Below are 17,122 nucleotides of genomic sequence, written 5' to 3'. Positions count from 1 at the left end.
AATATTGCACTAAAATGCTTTTTCTTATCTAAATATTTGGGATATTTTGTATTTTTGTCTCTTTATTCATTTATGTTAAAGTTAAAAACTGATTTTCGGAAAGATTTTTCTATTGCTGATTTTCTTTCCCAGAATTAGATGTTAGTGAATAGTCTGAGGTAAGGTATACTTTTTCTACATCTCTATTTTTCCTAAAATTTTTTAGGGAGGTGAATATGTTTCAGCATATTAGGTTTTGCTCATTGATCCTTGGGGGCGGGGGAGAAAACAAATATATATTACTATCTTGTGCTAATGATCTATTTCTCGTCCAATTAGAAGAGCCAGTTCACATTGTTTTGTGTTGAAGAGTTAAATGTGCTTCTTGGGTGAGTTGTTGCCATGGTAACTCTAATCCTGGTTCTCTCTCTCTTTCTCTCTCTTTTTCTCTCTCTTTTTCTCTCTCTCTTAACTTGTAGGTATCATGATAGAGGAAACCAGTTTTGGGAAAAGTTATGCACAGCTGAATTTCGAGAGCTCTATGCTCTGGGCAGCATCCATAATGACCTCTATGTCATAGGAGGACAGATGAAAATTAAAAACCAGTACCTCATTACAAACTGTGTTGATAAGTACTCCATAGATCAAGACAACTGGAAACGAGTGTCTCCCCTCCCACTGCAGCTGGCTTGTCATGCTGTGGTAACAGTGAATAATAAACTGTATGTCATCGGCGGCTGGACCCCTCAGGTTAAGAAATTCCTTGCATATCTACCTGGTGTGGCTGGCTTTGCTAAGAAAAATGTAGCAGTTGTTGAGTATTAAAAGATTATGGCCTACATTTTGGCAAAATGCTTTTTATACCAAACAATATAAACTTAAGTCTTGAAAGTGTCAAAGCAGTTTTAGAAAATTGATTTTTTTAATGTGTTATTTATAGACATGGGTTCATTTAGTATTCATGCTATGCTATGGACTTCATAATTCTTCTCCTACTGACTGATTAGGAAAGGTCCCTGTGCCGAGGGGTGGCTGTAGGGAGCATCTAACTAAATGGAACAGCTGGATCCTCATTCTAGTCCTTTTGTTTGACCACTGTGTGACCAGTGGCCAGTCTGGGCCCTTTCTACATTTAGGATTCTTGCTACAGGGGCTGGGGAAATGTTTCGGTCAAGAAAATGCTTCTTAACACCCATGCAAAAGCCTGTAATCCCAGCACTGAGGAGCCAGAGACAGGAAGATCCCTGGGGCATTGAGAACTACCCGGGCTTAACGTCTGACTTGCATACGCGCATGCACATGAACATGCACATTCACCATGAGTAAGTGCACACACACACACACACACACACACACACACACACACAGGTTCTTGCCATTAATGGAAAACCAGAATATTGGATCCCGTAATCACACAGAAAATGTGTTGTGACTGTAAACACCAAGTGAACTTCCTGGGCGCCAGCAATATCAACAGAATATTGTTGACACTGAAGCCCAGGGACGTGATGGCAAGCCGAAACAGAGGCCAGCAGTGTGACCACAGCGGCCCTGTGTCCTTTTGAAGGCCCTCCTGGACCTTTGGCGTTTATGGTAGTGTCGTCTCAGCTGTCCCCTGTTCTTCCTGTTTTTCCAGCACAGATTATTCTCACTCCTGGGTTGTCCCTGTGATATAAATTTTTTTTGCTTGTATTTTCTCTTATTTTATCAGATTTTGCCTCATGATAAGATTTATGCTTTTGTATTCCCTTCATAAGCTTGTGTAACTTTATACCTATTTATGCTTTATATGTTTCTACTGATGCTGTAGGTCGAACATAGCACATATTTCATCACAGCAAGTAGCTGAGCCTGACATTATATATAGGTAGTTACATTTTTCAAAACTATCCACCTTCACAGTGGATTTGCATGAACGAAGCTTTACTTTACTAAAGTGGAGATTAAATATCTAAGCCAGAGGAAAGTTAAAGCAGTAAAGGAAAGATTTGTTCATTTGTTGTCTCTGGATGAGTGTTGTTTAACAAGGCCGTCTCACTGAGCTTCGGACACAGCTCAAGAAATTGGGCTCTGAGTGCCCATGGTGTCATTGCTCCTGTCATTTTTAAAGGTCTTGACTAAAGTGAGGTGCATGCAACTTTCCTAAGCATGGCAAATATTTCTTTGTTGTAAACTTGGACCCAAAAAAGAGACAGGTAAAGTCTAAGCTCAAAATTTTTATAAAGTTCCAGATATCACATGTAAAAATAACATTATTTTACCTAAACCTTATGGGTAGAAGCCACTTGTATCTGTGTAAAAATAAAATTATTCAATTTTAACTATCTAATCATTAAATAAATATACAAATATATAAGTGAATATGTAAATATAACCCCAAGTAATTTATGCTAATCCTATTATCTTGAAAATTGAAATCAGGTTATTTACATATAGCTCATAATTATGGTCTAAAATCCTCTAATTACTAAAACAATAAAAGTGTTTTGAAATTTTTTATAGGTTAGAAAAATATGAAGAAGATATCTTATGAATTATTAAAACTAATTCTACATGAATATTGTAAAAATTCACAACTATGAAGTTTGGTAAGGTTAGGGTTTTACTTTACACATTGTTCAAGAGAGCATGCTTTGCTTTTTTTTTTTTTTTTTAATTGGCTTCATTTTGGGTGTCTAAATGTGAAACTCCCCAGTTGCTGTAAGCCAACACTTTAACCCCATTGCACATATAAATCCCTCTGATGTTGACAGAGTACTTACAAACCCCAAGTCTCAGGACCTGGCAAGTCTGTGAGTCTGGGCGAGGCGCTTAACCTCCATTCATCTCCTCTGCTGTCTGCTTTGATTAATGGTGTCCGCACGCTCGCAGAGGCCTCTAAGTGGTCTGTTGTTACATTCGCTGTCATATTTCGTGCAGATGGATCTTCCTGATGAAGAGCCTGATCGATTAAGCAACAAACTGTTGCAGTATGACCCCAGCCAAGATCAATGGCGAGAGCGGGCACCCATGCAGTACTCTAAGTACCGATTCAGTGCAGCCGTCGTCAACAGTGAGATCTATGTTCTGGGTAAGAAGTAGCAGACTGCTCAGAGCATAGCCGCTTTCCTCACTTCAACAGTTTGTTCCTGCAGAAAGAAAAGCTTCCCTTCCTCTTGAATCTCAGTTCAAATATATGTGCATAACTGGCCAAAAGCTTGTTTCTGGAGCAAAAGTCAAATAAGAGTAAGTCAGAGTGCATTGGCTTTGAGGGCAAAACCATTTTAATGCACCTTCAAAGGCTTTGGAATGTAAAAGCTGCAGTGATCTGTCCTATGGGACACAAGCTGATGAAGTAGAAGAAGCTTTTGTTCATTTGTAGTCAGTTAAATGTGGGGTGTTACAGCCAACTGTGGTTGTGTTGTTAAAGAGAAAGCCACAACAGGGCAGGCTCTGCCTCAGGGCAGATTTTGCAGTTTTCTTCATTTTGCCCCACCTTCCACATTTCACTACTGAGTAATTTTTCCATGAATGTTTTCCCCCTTCTCTCTTGACTATGTGTAGTGTGTACTAACTAGCAGGGGCCAGTGAAAGACTTGAGTTCACTAGAAATCCCAGTGGTTAGTAAGAATTCCAGACATCTCCCGAGAGTTCCTCTCCTTCACTCCCTCCCTGAATCTTTCTTCATCACGTCTTAATCTTCAGAGTATGTTCTTTCCTTCTGACATCACCTTCTATCACCCCTACTCACCTCCACCTCCCCAGAATATGGGAGGGCTGGGGCCTGAGGCTGACTAGATGACTACCGAGTCTCCGTCCTCCCATCTGCATGGGTGGCAGACTGGAAAAACTGGAGGTGATAAGAGGCAAAGTACTAACAAAGAAAAAGGGTGAAAGCAAACTAGGCCTCTAATGGAGACAATTAAACGCACGCGCGCGCGCACACACACACACACCCACACAATGAAGGCTGTGGGCTGTTATTTTGGGCTGTTTTCACAGCATGAAGCAAAGCAATTCATATACTCAGATATTAAAGTTGTTTTATTTAAGAACAATTGTGCAACATAATTTATGATTGGCTCAGTCAAGAGACTCACAATTATAATTAAGTTTTTCCTCTAGATAAATATCCCTTTCTTTGTTATAATCGGAATTAGAGCTCTCACTAACAAGGAAGCTCACCTGGGCTAGATGTGTAATAAAAATGATGGTGTATTTTGGATGACTGTGGAAAGAGATGACTGTGGAAAGAGTACCTTAGAGGCAATCTTGAAGCCTGCTCTTCATAGCATGGACAAATGTCCACTGGGTGAACAAAAGTAAATTTAAAGGGACCTACAGCATTTATGTCAGTGAAAGAAGAGTATATGTTATGCTTCAGGAAAGGGAATGGGGTCAGGGAGTGGGAAAGAGCAGGAAGGCCTAGGGGTGGCAGCAGCTATTTGGGGTGAGATGAGTGTGATAGGAGTAGAAGAGCTGAGACAGTGGTGCAGGTGCACCGGTCCCTTGCTTCTCTCATCACAGTGACAAAATACCTGACAAAAAGCAAGTGGAAGGGGGAGAGGTTTTCTATGACCGGTGGTTTCAGAGGGATTTCAGTCCACTATAGAAGGTACATCAGAGTTGTCTGTTGCAGTGGGAGTTGGAGGCTGTGGGTAGTTCACATGACATGAGCCAGGAAGCAAAAATGTGGCAGGAACCAGAGGTGGGTATGACCTTCCAATTCCCACTCTAAGTAACCTACTTTAGCCTGACAATCCTGACTCCTAAAGGCTTCACCACCTTCAAAATAGTACCACAAGCTGGGGCCAAGCATTCAAACTTTGAGCCTCTAGAGGACATTTCAACTCAAGCCATATCAACTAGGAACCACATTATGAAGGCCATGCATGAAGACTTAAGAAAACTGAATGGGCAGCAAAAAACAAAAAACAAACATAGAGAAGCAAGTTCATTAAAGAATGATTGGGAAGATTGGTACAATGAGGCTTTAAATAACAAATCAAAGGCCAAGAGAAGCCAGAAGTGGGGAGACCAACTAGTAGCTTAGAATCTCAACTCTAGATACCCAGAACTAGGAATGGGATTCATGACCATCCCAATAAGCCTTGTCACCTGTAAAGTTCACTCCGAAGAGTCACCTTGCCCAACATTTGTGCTTAATTCTAGGCTTATGTATAAGTTTTGAAGTGATGTGAAACCCAGTTGTTTCATTTCTGTGGTCTGTGTTCAGAGTTAGTTGTTCACTGTGTATGTAATTGGAATTGAAGCAAATATTATACACAATCCTAAAATTGTTGGTTTGAATAACTCACAGACACCTTGCAATTGATTTTTGACTGTCTGCTTTTGGGTAGCTACATATACCCCACTGTGCTTGGAGAACCCTTCCAATTACTATAAAAAATAAGGCCTCCCACTGCTCTATGGTGTATTTAATACACAATGCCTCCTGTGTAAACTATAGAGGATCTCCCAAAGAGCAGCCAGTGGCACCTCCTTATCAGGGGGTCAATGGTGTGTTAACGTGAGGAGGGCACCAGCCCTGGAGTTGAGGAGAAGTAAAATCTTGGCTTCATCACTGATTCTGGTCTAATAAATGTTTTATTATTGTAAAATTAGTTATAACAGTTAAATAAGATGTATTCATGGTACATTGTAAGTGTTCAGATGATGTTTCACTGAGCTCTTTAATGTTACAGATGGTTAGGAAGATTTGCACTGTGCCCCAAAATCTCATATGTTGAAGACGTAGCCATCAGGCTCTAGCACTATTGTGAAATAATAGAAATACTCGAAGGTAGGGCCTAGTGGAAGGAGAGTACATCATTAGGTGTCAGAGGGCTTGACTGGAGCGTATATTCCAAGCAAATTCTAACTAAATGATAATAATATAGCTCTATTGATGTTAGACAAAATATACCCTAAAAATGATCTGATTTCTACCTGAAGTGAATGAAGCAAGCACAGTCACCCTGTCTTCTTACTGAAAAGCGCTGCAGAACATGACCAACATGTATGCAAAAAACGCTTGAGAGAGGAGCATCAGGAAGGAACACTGAAGCTGCTATATCACTCAGTGTTTTCTTCCTGTACCCCATGCCCTGGACTCAACTCAGTCGAAACCCAGAAGTGTATGTTGTATAGACAGAGCTGAGAGAATCCATATAGTTCTGGCCTGAGTTACTGGAGAAGAAACTTGTAATTCTCAGAATATGAGTCTCATCCTAGTTTCTTCCTGTCTTCTGCCTCTCCCTTCTCTCCTTCCTCCTGTCTTAGGCCTCTATGCTTAGGCCAGTCCCAGCTAAGTGTGGTTGAATGGGAAGACTAGAACCCCAGCTTTCTAGCCAGAGAACCAGTACAGGGAGAAGCTGGAGACGTCAGCCTCATGGAGTGTTGTGATGGACTCCGAGGCTCACTTCAGGTGATGCCTGCTCTGACCGTTATTCTCATACTACAGACACCGAGAACTAAAATTACAATTGAGCACAGCCCAGGCATCAGCTGATTACCCAGGTGATAAACTTCATTGAAAGCATCAAAGAATATTGCAAATACTTGAACTCTAAGCTGACTCTAGAATGACAGTGCACAGAAGGCAGATGGATCCTTCCATTTTGTACCTGACCAGTTCAAATATTGAAGTGGGAAACGAGGAGGGGGGAGGGAGGAGAAGACGGAAGAGAAGGAGATAGCAGAGAAGAGGAGATCATTGTTATCTCCAGGACTTAACTAAGGACCAAAATGTTAATGATCAGAATATCCAGTACACAGTTCTTATTCAGCAGACAAAAATCCTGGAAAATCTTGAATCACTTGGGGAAAAAAAAACAGTAATGAAAGAAAAAGCATAAATGTTTAAATCATCTTTCAAAGGCCTTAAAGCAGTTACTCTAAAATATACATACATATATTATATGTGTATTCATATATAATGAACATTCTTGAAAAAATACTAAAATAGAAAAACCTCATCAAAGAAATAGAAGATACAAAGAAAAACAAAGTGGATTTTTTTTTTAAAGCAGAAAATACTGTTCTACAAATATTGCAGTTCAGGGGTAGGATGCAAAAGCTGATAGCAAATGACAGGGAAAGAGTGAGCAAATGCAAAGATGTATCATAGGAACTCTAGAGTTTGCGTGATGGAGGAAACCTGAGGATCTGCATAACAATTATAAAGGGCCTCCTAGTTATGTCTCTGGGATCTGAATACTCAAATACCAAGAGTATGCCCCACCTCAAAATTATTTACTAATGTCTCAAGAGTTTCAAATTTGTTTAAAGTTGTAAACTCACAGACTCAAGAGGCTGAACCAACCCCAAATGGAAAAAAAGCCATAAAACCCACGCCCATGTCACATTGCCAAACTACCCACAAAAAAGCAAAGGGAAATTAAACAAACAAACAAAAACAAAAAACAAGCAAGCAAAATCCTTGAATTGTCTACAGGGAACACAGTCTGATTGACTGGAGATATCTGCTTAGAAACCACAGAAGTTAAAAGGCAGACAAACACAGCTAAAGTGCTCACAGGGAGGAACCATCAACCTGGAATTCAGCATCCTCTGAAAGCCTCCATCATGAGTGGGTGTGAATAAATGTATTCAAAGATAAAGGGAAGCTAAGGCACTGAATAAGAATGTGTCTGCTAAGGGAAGTAGTTCAGAGAGAGGGAAAAGGTACCAAATGAAAAACCAGGACGGAATGAGCCCAGCAGAGATGGCAGATGTCTGGACAAGTGGAATATCTGCTTTAGCATTCTCAAAAATATGTTTGCAGATTGAAAGTAAAAATTATATTTTATAGTTTTCAGTGTATAGGATATGAAAAATAAGAGATTTATTTAGCATAAAAGAGGATGCCTGCGGAACCTTTAAAGCACTGGGTTTTAGTAGACTATGAAATGTTAAGACCATGTTCTGGTGAGTAACGTGGCTCACACTTACAATCCTCAAACTTGGAGGAGCAGGAGGATTGCTACAAGTTCATTTGAAGCCAGCTTGGGCTACATTATGATACTCTGTCTCAAAATAACAAGACAAAAAAGCACATGCTTATAATCCTCAAAGACAAACTATTAAAATGGATACTGTAAAAATTTCAGTAAATACATTAAGTGACTAAAAAGATGCTGAAGTGCTCTGGTGTGGGGCAAATATTTTTGGTCAATATCTCTCCAGCTCTGGTAGCCACTTATTCAGCCTTTTCTGATTCCACCTGAGAAAAGGTCCTGCAGAATTTGTCTGTTTCTTGCTTATCTCTGTTAGTATAGTGACCTGCAGCCCTTACTCATGCTGTTTCAGATGCCAGGATCTCCTTTTAATTTTTTTTCTGGGTATGTGTGCATATGATGTGTTTATGTGTTTAATGTGTGGGGGGTGGAGGAAATAGAGCAAGAGAATGTGCTCATGTGTGGAAGTCAGAGGACAACCCTGGGTGTTGGTCCTCACCTTCCAATCCTTGTTTTGAGACAGTGTCTCCCTGTTTTTCTGCTGTTACCTTTGCTGGGCTAGCCAGCCTGCAAGCTTCTGGGAATCCCCCTGTGTCTACCCTCACCCCAAGCTTCCTGTAGCTATGCTGTGATTACAGGTGCACCACTTCACCCGTTTTGCATGTGTATTCTGGGGACTTGAATGTAAGTCCTTGTGCTTGCACAGCAAACATTCTGCCCTCTGAGCCATCTCCCCTACACAGAGGCCCCCTTCCTACACCTAAGCAATACTTCATTTCTAGCCGGCCATCCACTGTTACTGCAGAGCCTGTCTCTATGCCTTATGTCTTATGGTAAGAAGTGCTGCAATGCAAGAACACAAGTATCTTTTTGAAGCACTTTTCCTCCCCGAAAAGGAAGAATTTCCCAGAAGAGGGATTCGCTGTACTTTTGTTTTCATTTTTAGGAATTTCAATACTGTCGTCCATAGGCTGTACCAACCGTCATTCCTACAAACCCTGTTCAATGTCCCTGCTCTTCCACATCCTTGCCAACACTTCCCTTTTAGCTTTTGGACAACAAGCTTACTAACAGGTGTGAAGGAAGGTCTCACTGTGGTTTTGACATAGTGAGTGCCTTTTCTTGTGTCTATTGAACACCGAGTGTCTTCTTTGGGGGGAAACATTTATTTGAGTCCTTTGCTCCTTTTAATCAGGTTGTTCAGGTTTTCATTATTACATGTTATATATTTAGAATATTACCCTATTGTTACATATGTGCTTTCAAAATACTTTTTTTTAACTTTGTTGATTGTTTATTTTTCCATACAGAAGCTTTTTGGTTTGATATAGTCTCTTTTGTTCTGTTTTGTTTTTGTTAGTGCTTCAGATTTGGGTATCATATTTAAAATTTATTTTTAAGGTCGATGTAAAGCAGGCTTTTCCTGTGTTCTCATCTATGACTTTTATGGTTTCAGGTCTTTTGTTTTGGCCTTTAATCCATTTGAGTTGATTTTTTGTACAGTACAAGAAAAAGGGTCCAAATTTTTACATGTAGATATACAGTTTTCCAAGCAGCATTTGATGAAGAAACTCTCCTTTCCCCCCTTGTTCATTCCCAGCACCTTGTCAGAAAATATTTGACCATATGTTCAGGTTTATTTCTGGGCTCTCTGTTCTGTTCTTTAGGACTATGTGTGTATTTTTGTTCCAGAACCATATTGTTTTGGTCATTACAGCTTTATAATGCAATCTGAAATCAGGAAGTTGTGTACCAGCTTCTTTATTTCTCAAGATAATTTGGCAATTCAAGGTCTTTTATAGTTCCATATGAATTTTAGATTGCCTTTCTACTTATGTGAACAATGTTGGGATCTTGATGAACATTGTATTAAACCCTTGTGTCACTTCAAGAGCACATATTCTCTCAATGTATGAACATGGAATCTTTTCCCATTTATTTGTGTTTTCCTTGGCTTCTTTCATCTGTGTTTTGTAAGTTTCATGGTTAAAGTTATTAGCTATTAAATCCTTTTTGATACTATGACACATTGAATTGCCTTTTCAGATAAGATGTTCTTAGCACAAAGAAATATCATTGATTTTTCTGCATTGATTTTGTTACCTAAAACTTTATTCAACTAATTAATTCTAAAAGCTTTTGTGGACTCTTTGGAGTTTTCTACACACAGGATTGTGTCATCTGCAAAAGGGGATAATGTTATTTCTTCATTTCTTTGTGGATGACTTATTTCATTTCTCATGTTTTCTTTCTTTAAAAAAAAGATTTATTTTTAATTATATGTATATGTGTGTGTGTCCCTGTAGGTTTGTATGCGTGGGTGCAGTTGCCCTCAAAGGCCAAAAGAAGGAATTAGGACGTCAGATCTCCTGGACCTGGAGTTATGTATGATTGTGACCTGCTGGATGTGGGTGCTAGGAACCAAAGCTGGGTGCACTTAAAGAGCAGCACAGGTTCTTAGCCACTGGGCATCTCTCCAGCCTCTTGTCTGTTTTCTCTTACTAGTGTTTCCAGTGCCCTGTTGTGTAGACATTGGAAGAATTGAAGTCACACTTCTGCCCAGTTCTCATGGGAGAAGCCCTTCTTCTTCACTGACTGTAGTACTGGCCTCAGGATTTTCAGTTTTCCCTGTGTTAAGAAATTTTCTTTCTGTAGATTTTGTCAAGAATTTTGCTTTTTAAATCATGAGTAGAAGTTGAACTTTGTCAAATGCTTTGTATGCATCTATTGAAGTGATCACATGGTCTTAATTTTCTTTTAATATTTATTTTCTGCGGGAATAATTAGCTTGTCAAAGGTAATTCTTACTGTGTGCGGCAGACTGTGGGGGCTCTGTGAGCATGAGCTTATTTTAGGTTAACACTGGTTGGCAAACCGGGAATGGATTGCTGTCACTTAGAATTGTGGCTTCTGTTTATTACTGAGGTGGCTGTGCGTCGAGCCAGCCCTAGAGGAAGCTCCACAGAGTAAGTCAACTTACTGCCTTTCAGATAAGTAGACTGCGCCCGCTCTGAGGGGCCCTGGAGGCATGTTCACTGAAGAAAGCTGTTGCTGATTGATTAATCTTATCAAAAACTAGTTCTGAGCTGACTTATTATGCCTGTAGGAAGGCTTGCCTTTTCCTAGGCATGTGGGACTTTTGTATATCCCTGTTTTGATTTTTTTCATCAGTCAAGCAGCAGCAGGGAGCAGCAGGAGCTGTCCGGATACCCACTACTGTTGCTCACTCTCCTTAACGATGGAGTTGTGTTTATGGGTCTGCGTGTTGAACAGCATGAGCTCACCCCGCCTTTGTCTATAAAGCATTTGTTGAAACATTTGTTAGGTCAGTTGGCTGTGTAAATTTAAAATTTGATAACAACACATCAAACCATGCAATGATTTAGTTATAAGAAGCAAAACAAAACTGGAGGGCAGTCTGGTGGAGTGATCTAGGTCTTTCCAGGTCTGTCCCAGCAATGCCCTCATGCTTCCCCAATGTCAGCTTGCTTGCCTTTCATCTTGCTTGGAGAGAAATTGATCTGACTTATCAGTGGTGCTAATCCGGGTTCAGATAAAGAATCCACAATGGCATGGATTTCTTTTTAGCAACAGAAAATCCTAGGCTATGCTTTCATCCTTAAATACCTGAGCAAAGGAATTTAACTTGGTTTTCTGTGTCCTGAGAGGCCTAGGATTAACAGTGTCTGTATCAGCCAATGTTGGGGGAGAATTTTGAGGACCGCTGAAGTCCAGCCTCCCTATAGCATGGATTACTATCCTTGGGACCCTACTCTCTGTGTTTGTTTAAATTCTTCTCAGAAGGCAAAGTCCCTAAGAGCAGTACAGGGAATTAGTCTCGATGGACATCACAGACCTGAATCCCAGAGAGGGAAAGAGAAAAGCATGTGACCTCCATGAAGCAGCTGCACCTATGACATTTGTCTTTGGGTCTCATAATGGTCACCCTTCTATTCCAGGAAGATTTTACCCTCCCCCACCTCTCCGTGCAAGCACATGTTTCATTGTGTGTTTTATCAATATTGCTACTATTGGTGTAAAATGTCTCTACATCACATTCCAAATTAGCCACACAAGCAATGTTTTAGGAGAACCAGATTACTAAGTTAGAACTGTCATAATTTAGTAACTAGTAAAGCAAAAAATACCATCAGAGGTATCTTCTTAAGTATCCAAAAAGGTGACTATGGTTCTAGAAGGCCCTTGTTCTCCTGATCTTAGAAGTACTTGCCATGAACACCTGCCTTTTAAGTCTAAGGGTTTTTTCATGTACCAAATGCTCTAGGGGTTATCTGAAGAACCACAATTCACAATCCCTGTATTGGCCAGATTTCCATCATTGTGACTACTGCTAGAGGTGATCTATCAGCCTAAAGGAGAAAAGGATTTTCTGGCTCACAGTTTCATGGGAGTTGTTTAATGCTATTGCTGCCAGGCCAGTGGCTCTTCTTCCTTCTCCTTCTCCTCCTTCTCCTCCTTCTCCTCCTCCTCCTCCTCCTCCTCCTCCTCCTCCTCCTCCTCCTCCTCCTCCTCCTCCTCCTCCTCCTCTTCCTCTTCCTCCTCCTCCTCCTCCTTTTCCTTCTCCTTCCTCTTCCTCTTCTCCTTCTTTCTCTCTTTTTCAGACAAGCAGTTAAGACCTGGGTCTTTGGTGGCATTCCAGATCCAAATTGTACCACACCCTAATGGGCATGCATCCAATTCTTTGGCCTTTCGGAGTTTTTGAAAATGCTTCTACATCAGCTATTTTTCATCCCAGTGTATTTTTTTTTTCTGAAACTCTAATTTCAGGTTTGAACCACATACAAGTAGAAAGAGCAAGCTTTACACTACTTTTTTTTTCTCTATCCCCAGATAGTAAGTTTGCTAAAGTCTACTTTTTACATTCTATTTTCCCTTTTAATTTTTACTTTATGTATATGTGTACTTTGCCTACATGTATGTCTCTGCATCACATGCATGCATTGTCAGAGGATGCAGAAGAAGGCATCAGATCCCCTAGAAATGAAGTTACAGGGAGCCACAGTGGTGCTAGGAATAGAACCCAGGTCCTCTGGAAGAGCACCTAGTGCTCTTAAACACTGAGCCATCTCTCCACCTCCCATAAAAATCTACTTTTACAAATGTCCTTTTACTTCATCTTTATTGCTTTTGAAATTCTGGGTCAATTTGTTTCTATTACTCTCCCAGAACTATTCAAATAATTATAGGAATGAGGTCTAGTTCATGGATACATCAGACTCAAGAGGATAAACTGGATTGAGAGCCAGATCCAGGCCCTGCATCTGAGAAATGAAAGACTCTGTATTTTCCAAATACTTAATGCCAGCCTGTTTGATTGCCTAAATCCCATAACATTTTTATCAAGAAAAAATTTATTTTAAGTTATCATATTTTCATCTGTTCATTTTTCCATGCAGAATAATATTTATTGAAGGGTATTAAACATTACTTCCTTTACAATAATGTATTGTTTCGGTTCTCAAAATATATTACAAAAGTAAGTTCTTAGGGCTGGAGAGATAGCTCAGTGTCTATGAGTGCATACTGCTGTTACAGAGGACCCAAGTTTGATTCCCAGCACCCCCTTCAGGTGCCTCACTACTACCTGTCTCTCCAGTTCCAGGGGATATGATGTCTCTGTCTTCAGTTGGCACTGCACTCATGTGTATGTATCCTTACACATATGCACTTATTTTTTAAGTAAGTTCTTCTCTTTGATCATTTTTACTATACAAATAGTGGGATTAAGTCTAGGATTCAAGTCCAAATTTGTTCAATTTTGAAGTTAATTTTTTGTTTGTTTTTCAAGACTGGGTTTCTGGACTTGGCTGTCCTGGACTTGCTTTGTAGACCAGGCTGGCCTCAAACTCACAGAGGTCCACCTGGCTCTGGCTCCCGAGTGCTGGAATTACAGGCGTGTGCCATGGTGCCCATCTTAAATAATTTTTAAAAATACATTATTACTAAAGATCAGCTGGGTCATCTCAGTGGATAAAGCACTTGTCTACAAGCTTGGGAACTAGAGTTTGATCCCCAGAATTCACATTAAAGCCAGGCAAATTTTTATGATGCCTCTTAGTAATCCCAGAATTCTAGAAAAGAGACAAGAGATCTCCTGTGTAAGCTAGATAACTGGACTAGCAAAAATTGGTGTGCTCTGTGTTTGTTGAGGGGCCCTGCTCCAATAACCAAGTGGAAAGTGGAAAGAAGACACCTGATTATCAACTTCAGATCTTTACATGCCAGCACACACACATGTGAAAACATACATGCATGCATGTTACAGATAGACAGATGGATAGATATCAACAAAGGTTGTCCTCTGCGCATGAGTAATGTTGTTGTTGAATCATGCAACTATTCTTCGCCCCCTAAACTAAGAGGCCACAGGTAACCAGATTTGGCTGGTTCTTTTCCTTCCCACTGCTAGGCAAGTGCCTTTGGTTTTCTCTTTAGTTCTGGGACAGAACCTAAGATCTGGCTTCACTCCAGGCAATTATTCTGCCACCAAGCCACGTCAGTCCTCAGTCCTTCCCTCTGCTGCTTGCTATTGTCTCATCATCTTTTGTGGCTGTCACATCACACATGCAAGCTCCTCCATGCATTCTACACAACAGACACAAGAATGTACTGTAGACGACTATGTGTCTATCTCTACAGACTAAACATGAAATTAGGCCAGAGATCATATATCTTATCTTTTAGCAGTGTTCCAAAATGCTACAGAACAGCGTTTCAGGTCTCTGCACTGGAACACAGACACATTTTTACTTTTTCATGGTTCGCCTCTGTCTGCTAGGCAATGGCCTGGAAGTCTGGCTTTTTGACAATTGAGTGACACTATTGCACCACTGGGGATATATGGCCATGGTTGTTGTGGTTCGTAGGCATCACAGCTGGGTAGGACAACTGATTGCTTTTCTCCCTTGGCTGCTGGCATAGCACCTTCAGATACCCTGAGGGCTGGTCCTCAGGGAGAAGACTTCCAGGTCAGTTCCGGCTCCATTCTTCCTAGTCCTGCATCTTAAGTGTGTGGCATCCGCAGCAGTAAGTCCTGAGGCAACCAGGGACAGCAGTGATAGTGTTAGTCTCTTGGACTTCCCTGAACAACAATTCAAAGGGAGGTTTCCCTTGTTTGGCAATGGCTCTTGGAGGGGTTATTATATAATATGGATTTTAAAGTAAATATGAGGTGATATGTTTACCCATGGCTTTTTCAAACATCCGTCTCCCTTCTCCTTCCTTAGTTAACCCCCCCCCCTTACTTTCATTTTCTCCTTCACAGCACCTGTGTTCTACTATATCCTTCACTAAAGCTCCTCTGCTTCCTACGTCACTTTTTCACTTGCCTGGTTTGTATGGTTGCTCGAGGTTATCTACTTACACCTAAAGATTCAGAACCAGAATCCAAACTTAAGAGAGAATATGTTGCATGTGTCTTTCTGGGTCCAGGCCACCTCACTTACCAAGACTGCTTTTCTTTTCTTTTCATTAATTAATTAATGCATTTATTTACTTTAGATCCCAATCACAGCTTCCCCTCCCTCCTCTCCTCCCAGTTCCTCCCTCTCCCCTCGCCTCCCATATGCCCCCTTCCCTTTTCTTCAGAGGAAAAGAAGGGGAGACTTCCCATGACTATCCTCCCACCTTGGCATAGCAAGTTGTAGTAGGCCTGGGCACATCGTCTTCTCTTGAGGCTAGAGAAGGCCACCCAGTTAGGGGAAAGGGATCCAGAGGCAGAGGCAGCCCCTGCTCCTGCTGTTAGAGGTTCCACATGAGGACCAAGCTGTACATCTGTTACATATGTGTAGGGGACCTAGGTCCTCCCATGCATGCTCTCTGGTCAGTGGTTCAGCCTCTGTGAACACCTATGGGCCTAGATTAGTTGATTCTGTAGGTTTTCTTGTGGTGTTCTTGATCTCTCTGGCTCTTTCAATCCTTCCTCCCCATCATCTTCCACAAGATTCCCTGAGCTCCTCTTGATGTTTGGCTGTGGTTCTCTGCATCTGTTTCCATCAGCTGCTGGGTGAAGCCTCTCAGATGACAGTTATGGTAGCTCCTGTCTGGAAGTATAGCAGAATATTATTAACAGTGTCAGGAGCAGGTTCTCTCTCATGGTATGGGACTCAAGTTGGGCCAGTTATTGGTTTACCATTCCCTCACTTTCTGCTCCCTCTTTATCCCTGTACATCTTATAGGCAGGAAAACTTATGGGTCAAAGGTTTTGTGGGTGGGTGGGTAGGTAGAGGGAACTACTGGAAATCTTGCTTGATTACAGGAGGTGACCATATCCCCTGTTGCTAGGAGTCTTACCTAAGATCACCCTCACAGAGTCCTGGGAGTTTCCATTGTCCTAGATTTCTAGCTTGCTCCAGAGATGTGCCCACCACTGATTGCAGTTCTCTCTGCCAGTTCCCTTTCTAGCCATCCTTCCTCAACTTGAACCCTCCTGTTCCCCTCTCCACCCCATCTTCCACCCAGATCCCTCCAGCCAGCCACCTCAGATGTCTATTTTATTTCCCTTTCTCAGTGAGATTCAAGCATCTTCCCTTGGGCCCTACGTGTTACTTAGCTTCTTTGGGTCTGTGGATTGTAGCATGGTTATCCTGGTACTTTATGGCTAATATCCACTTATAAGTGAGGACATAGCATGTTTGTCTTTCTGGGTCTGGGTTACCTCACTCAGGATGATCTTTTCTAGTTCATTCCATTTGCCTGCAAATTTCATGATATAGTTGTTTTTAATAGCTGAGTAATAGTTTATTGTGTAAGTGTACCATATTTAATTTATCCATTCTTCAGTTGAGGGACATCTAGGTTGTTTCCAGTTTCTGACTATTACAAATAAAGCTGAGGTGAACATAGTTGAGCAAGTGATTGTTTTGTTAACACGCATTATTAAGTCATTTGGCTTTGACACTTAAGAGTGCATTCTGCCACGTAATAGTTATAATTAATGTTACTTGTAGTAAGAGGTTCAGTGTACATTAGAGCCCTGATAATGATTAGCCCAGACACCTCTGCACACCACCCAAGGGGGCATCACTGCACTGGGTCATTTGTTAGAGAACCACACCTCTGCCTGCTTCCTCTCCTCCACAGTGAATCTGCTGATGACCGCCCACTGCTGCATGTGATGCACACACATTTTCCCATGGGCAACACTAGAAAAACCATGCAGAATATGCTTCTGTGTGTGTGTACAT

General features: G+C 41.1%; 1 protein-coding gene across 1 annotated transcript in view; it reads left to right on the top strand.

Annotated features, from left to right (window-relative positions):
* Kbtbd12 (kelch repeat and BTB domain containing 12) overlaps positions 1-17,122 on the top strand; it is a 73,543-nt gene that overhangs the window by 11,707 nt on the left and 44,714 nt on the right. The window contains exons 3-4 of the mRNA XM_021659212.2: positions 459-729; positions 2,899-3,049. Coding sequence (XP_021514887.1) covers positions 459-729; positions 2,899-3,049 — 422 coding nt within the window. The remainder of the gene's footprint in view (positions 1-458; positions 730-2,898; positions 3,050-17,122) is intronic.

The sequence above is a fragment of the Meriones unguiculatus genome, chromosome 5, assembly GCF_030254825.1.
Source record: "Meriones unguiculatus strain TT.TT164.6M chromosome 5, Bangor_MerUng_6.1, whole genome shotgun sequence".
NCBI lineage: Eukaryota > Metazoa > Chordata > Mammalia > Rodentia > Muridae > Meriones > Meriones unguiculatus.
This window is presented reverse-complemented; position numbering and strand designations above follow the sequence as displayed.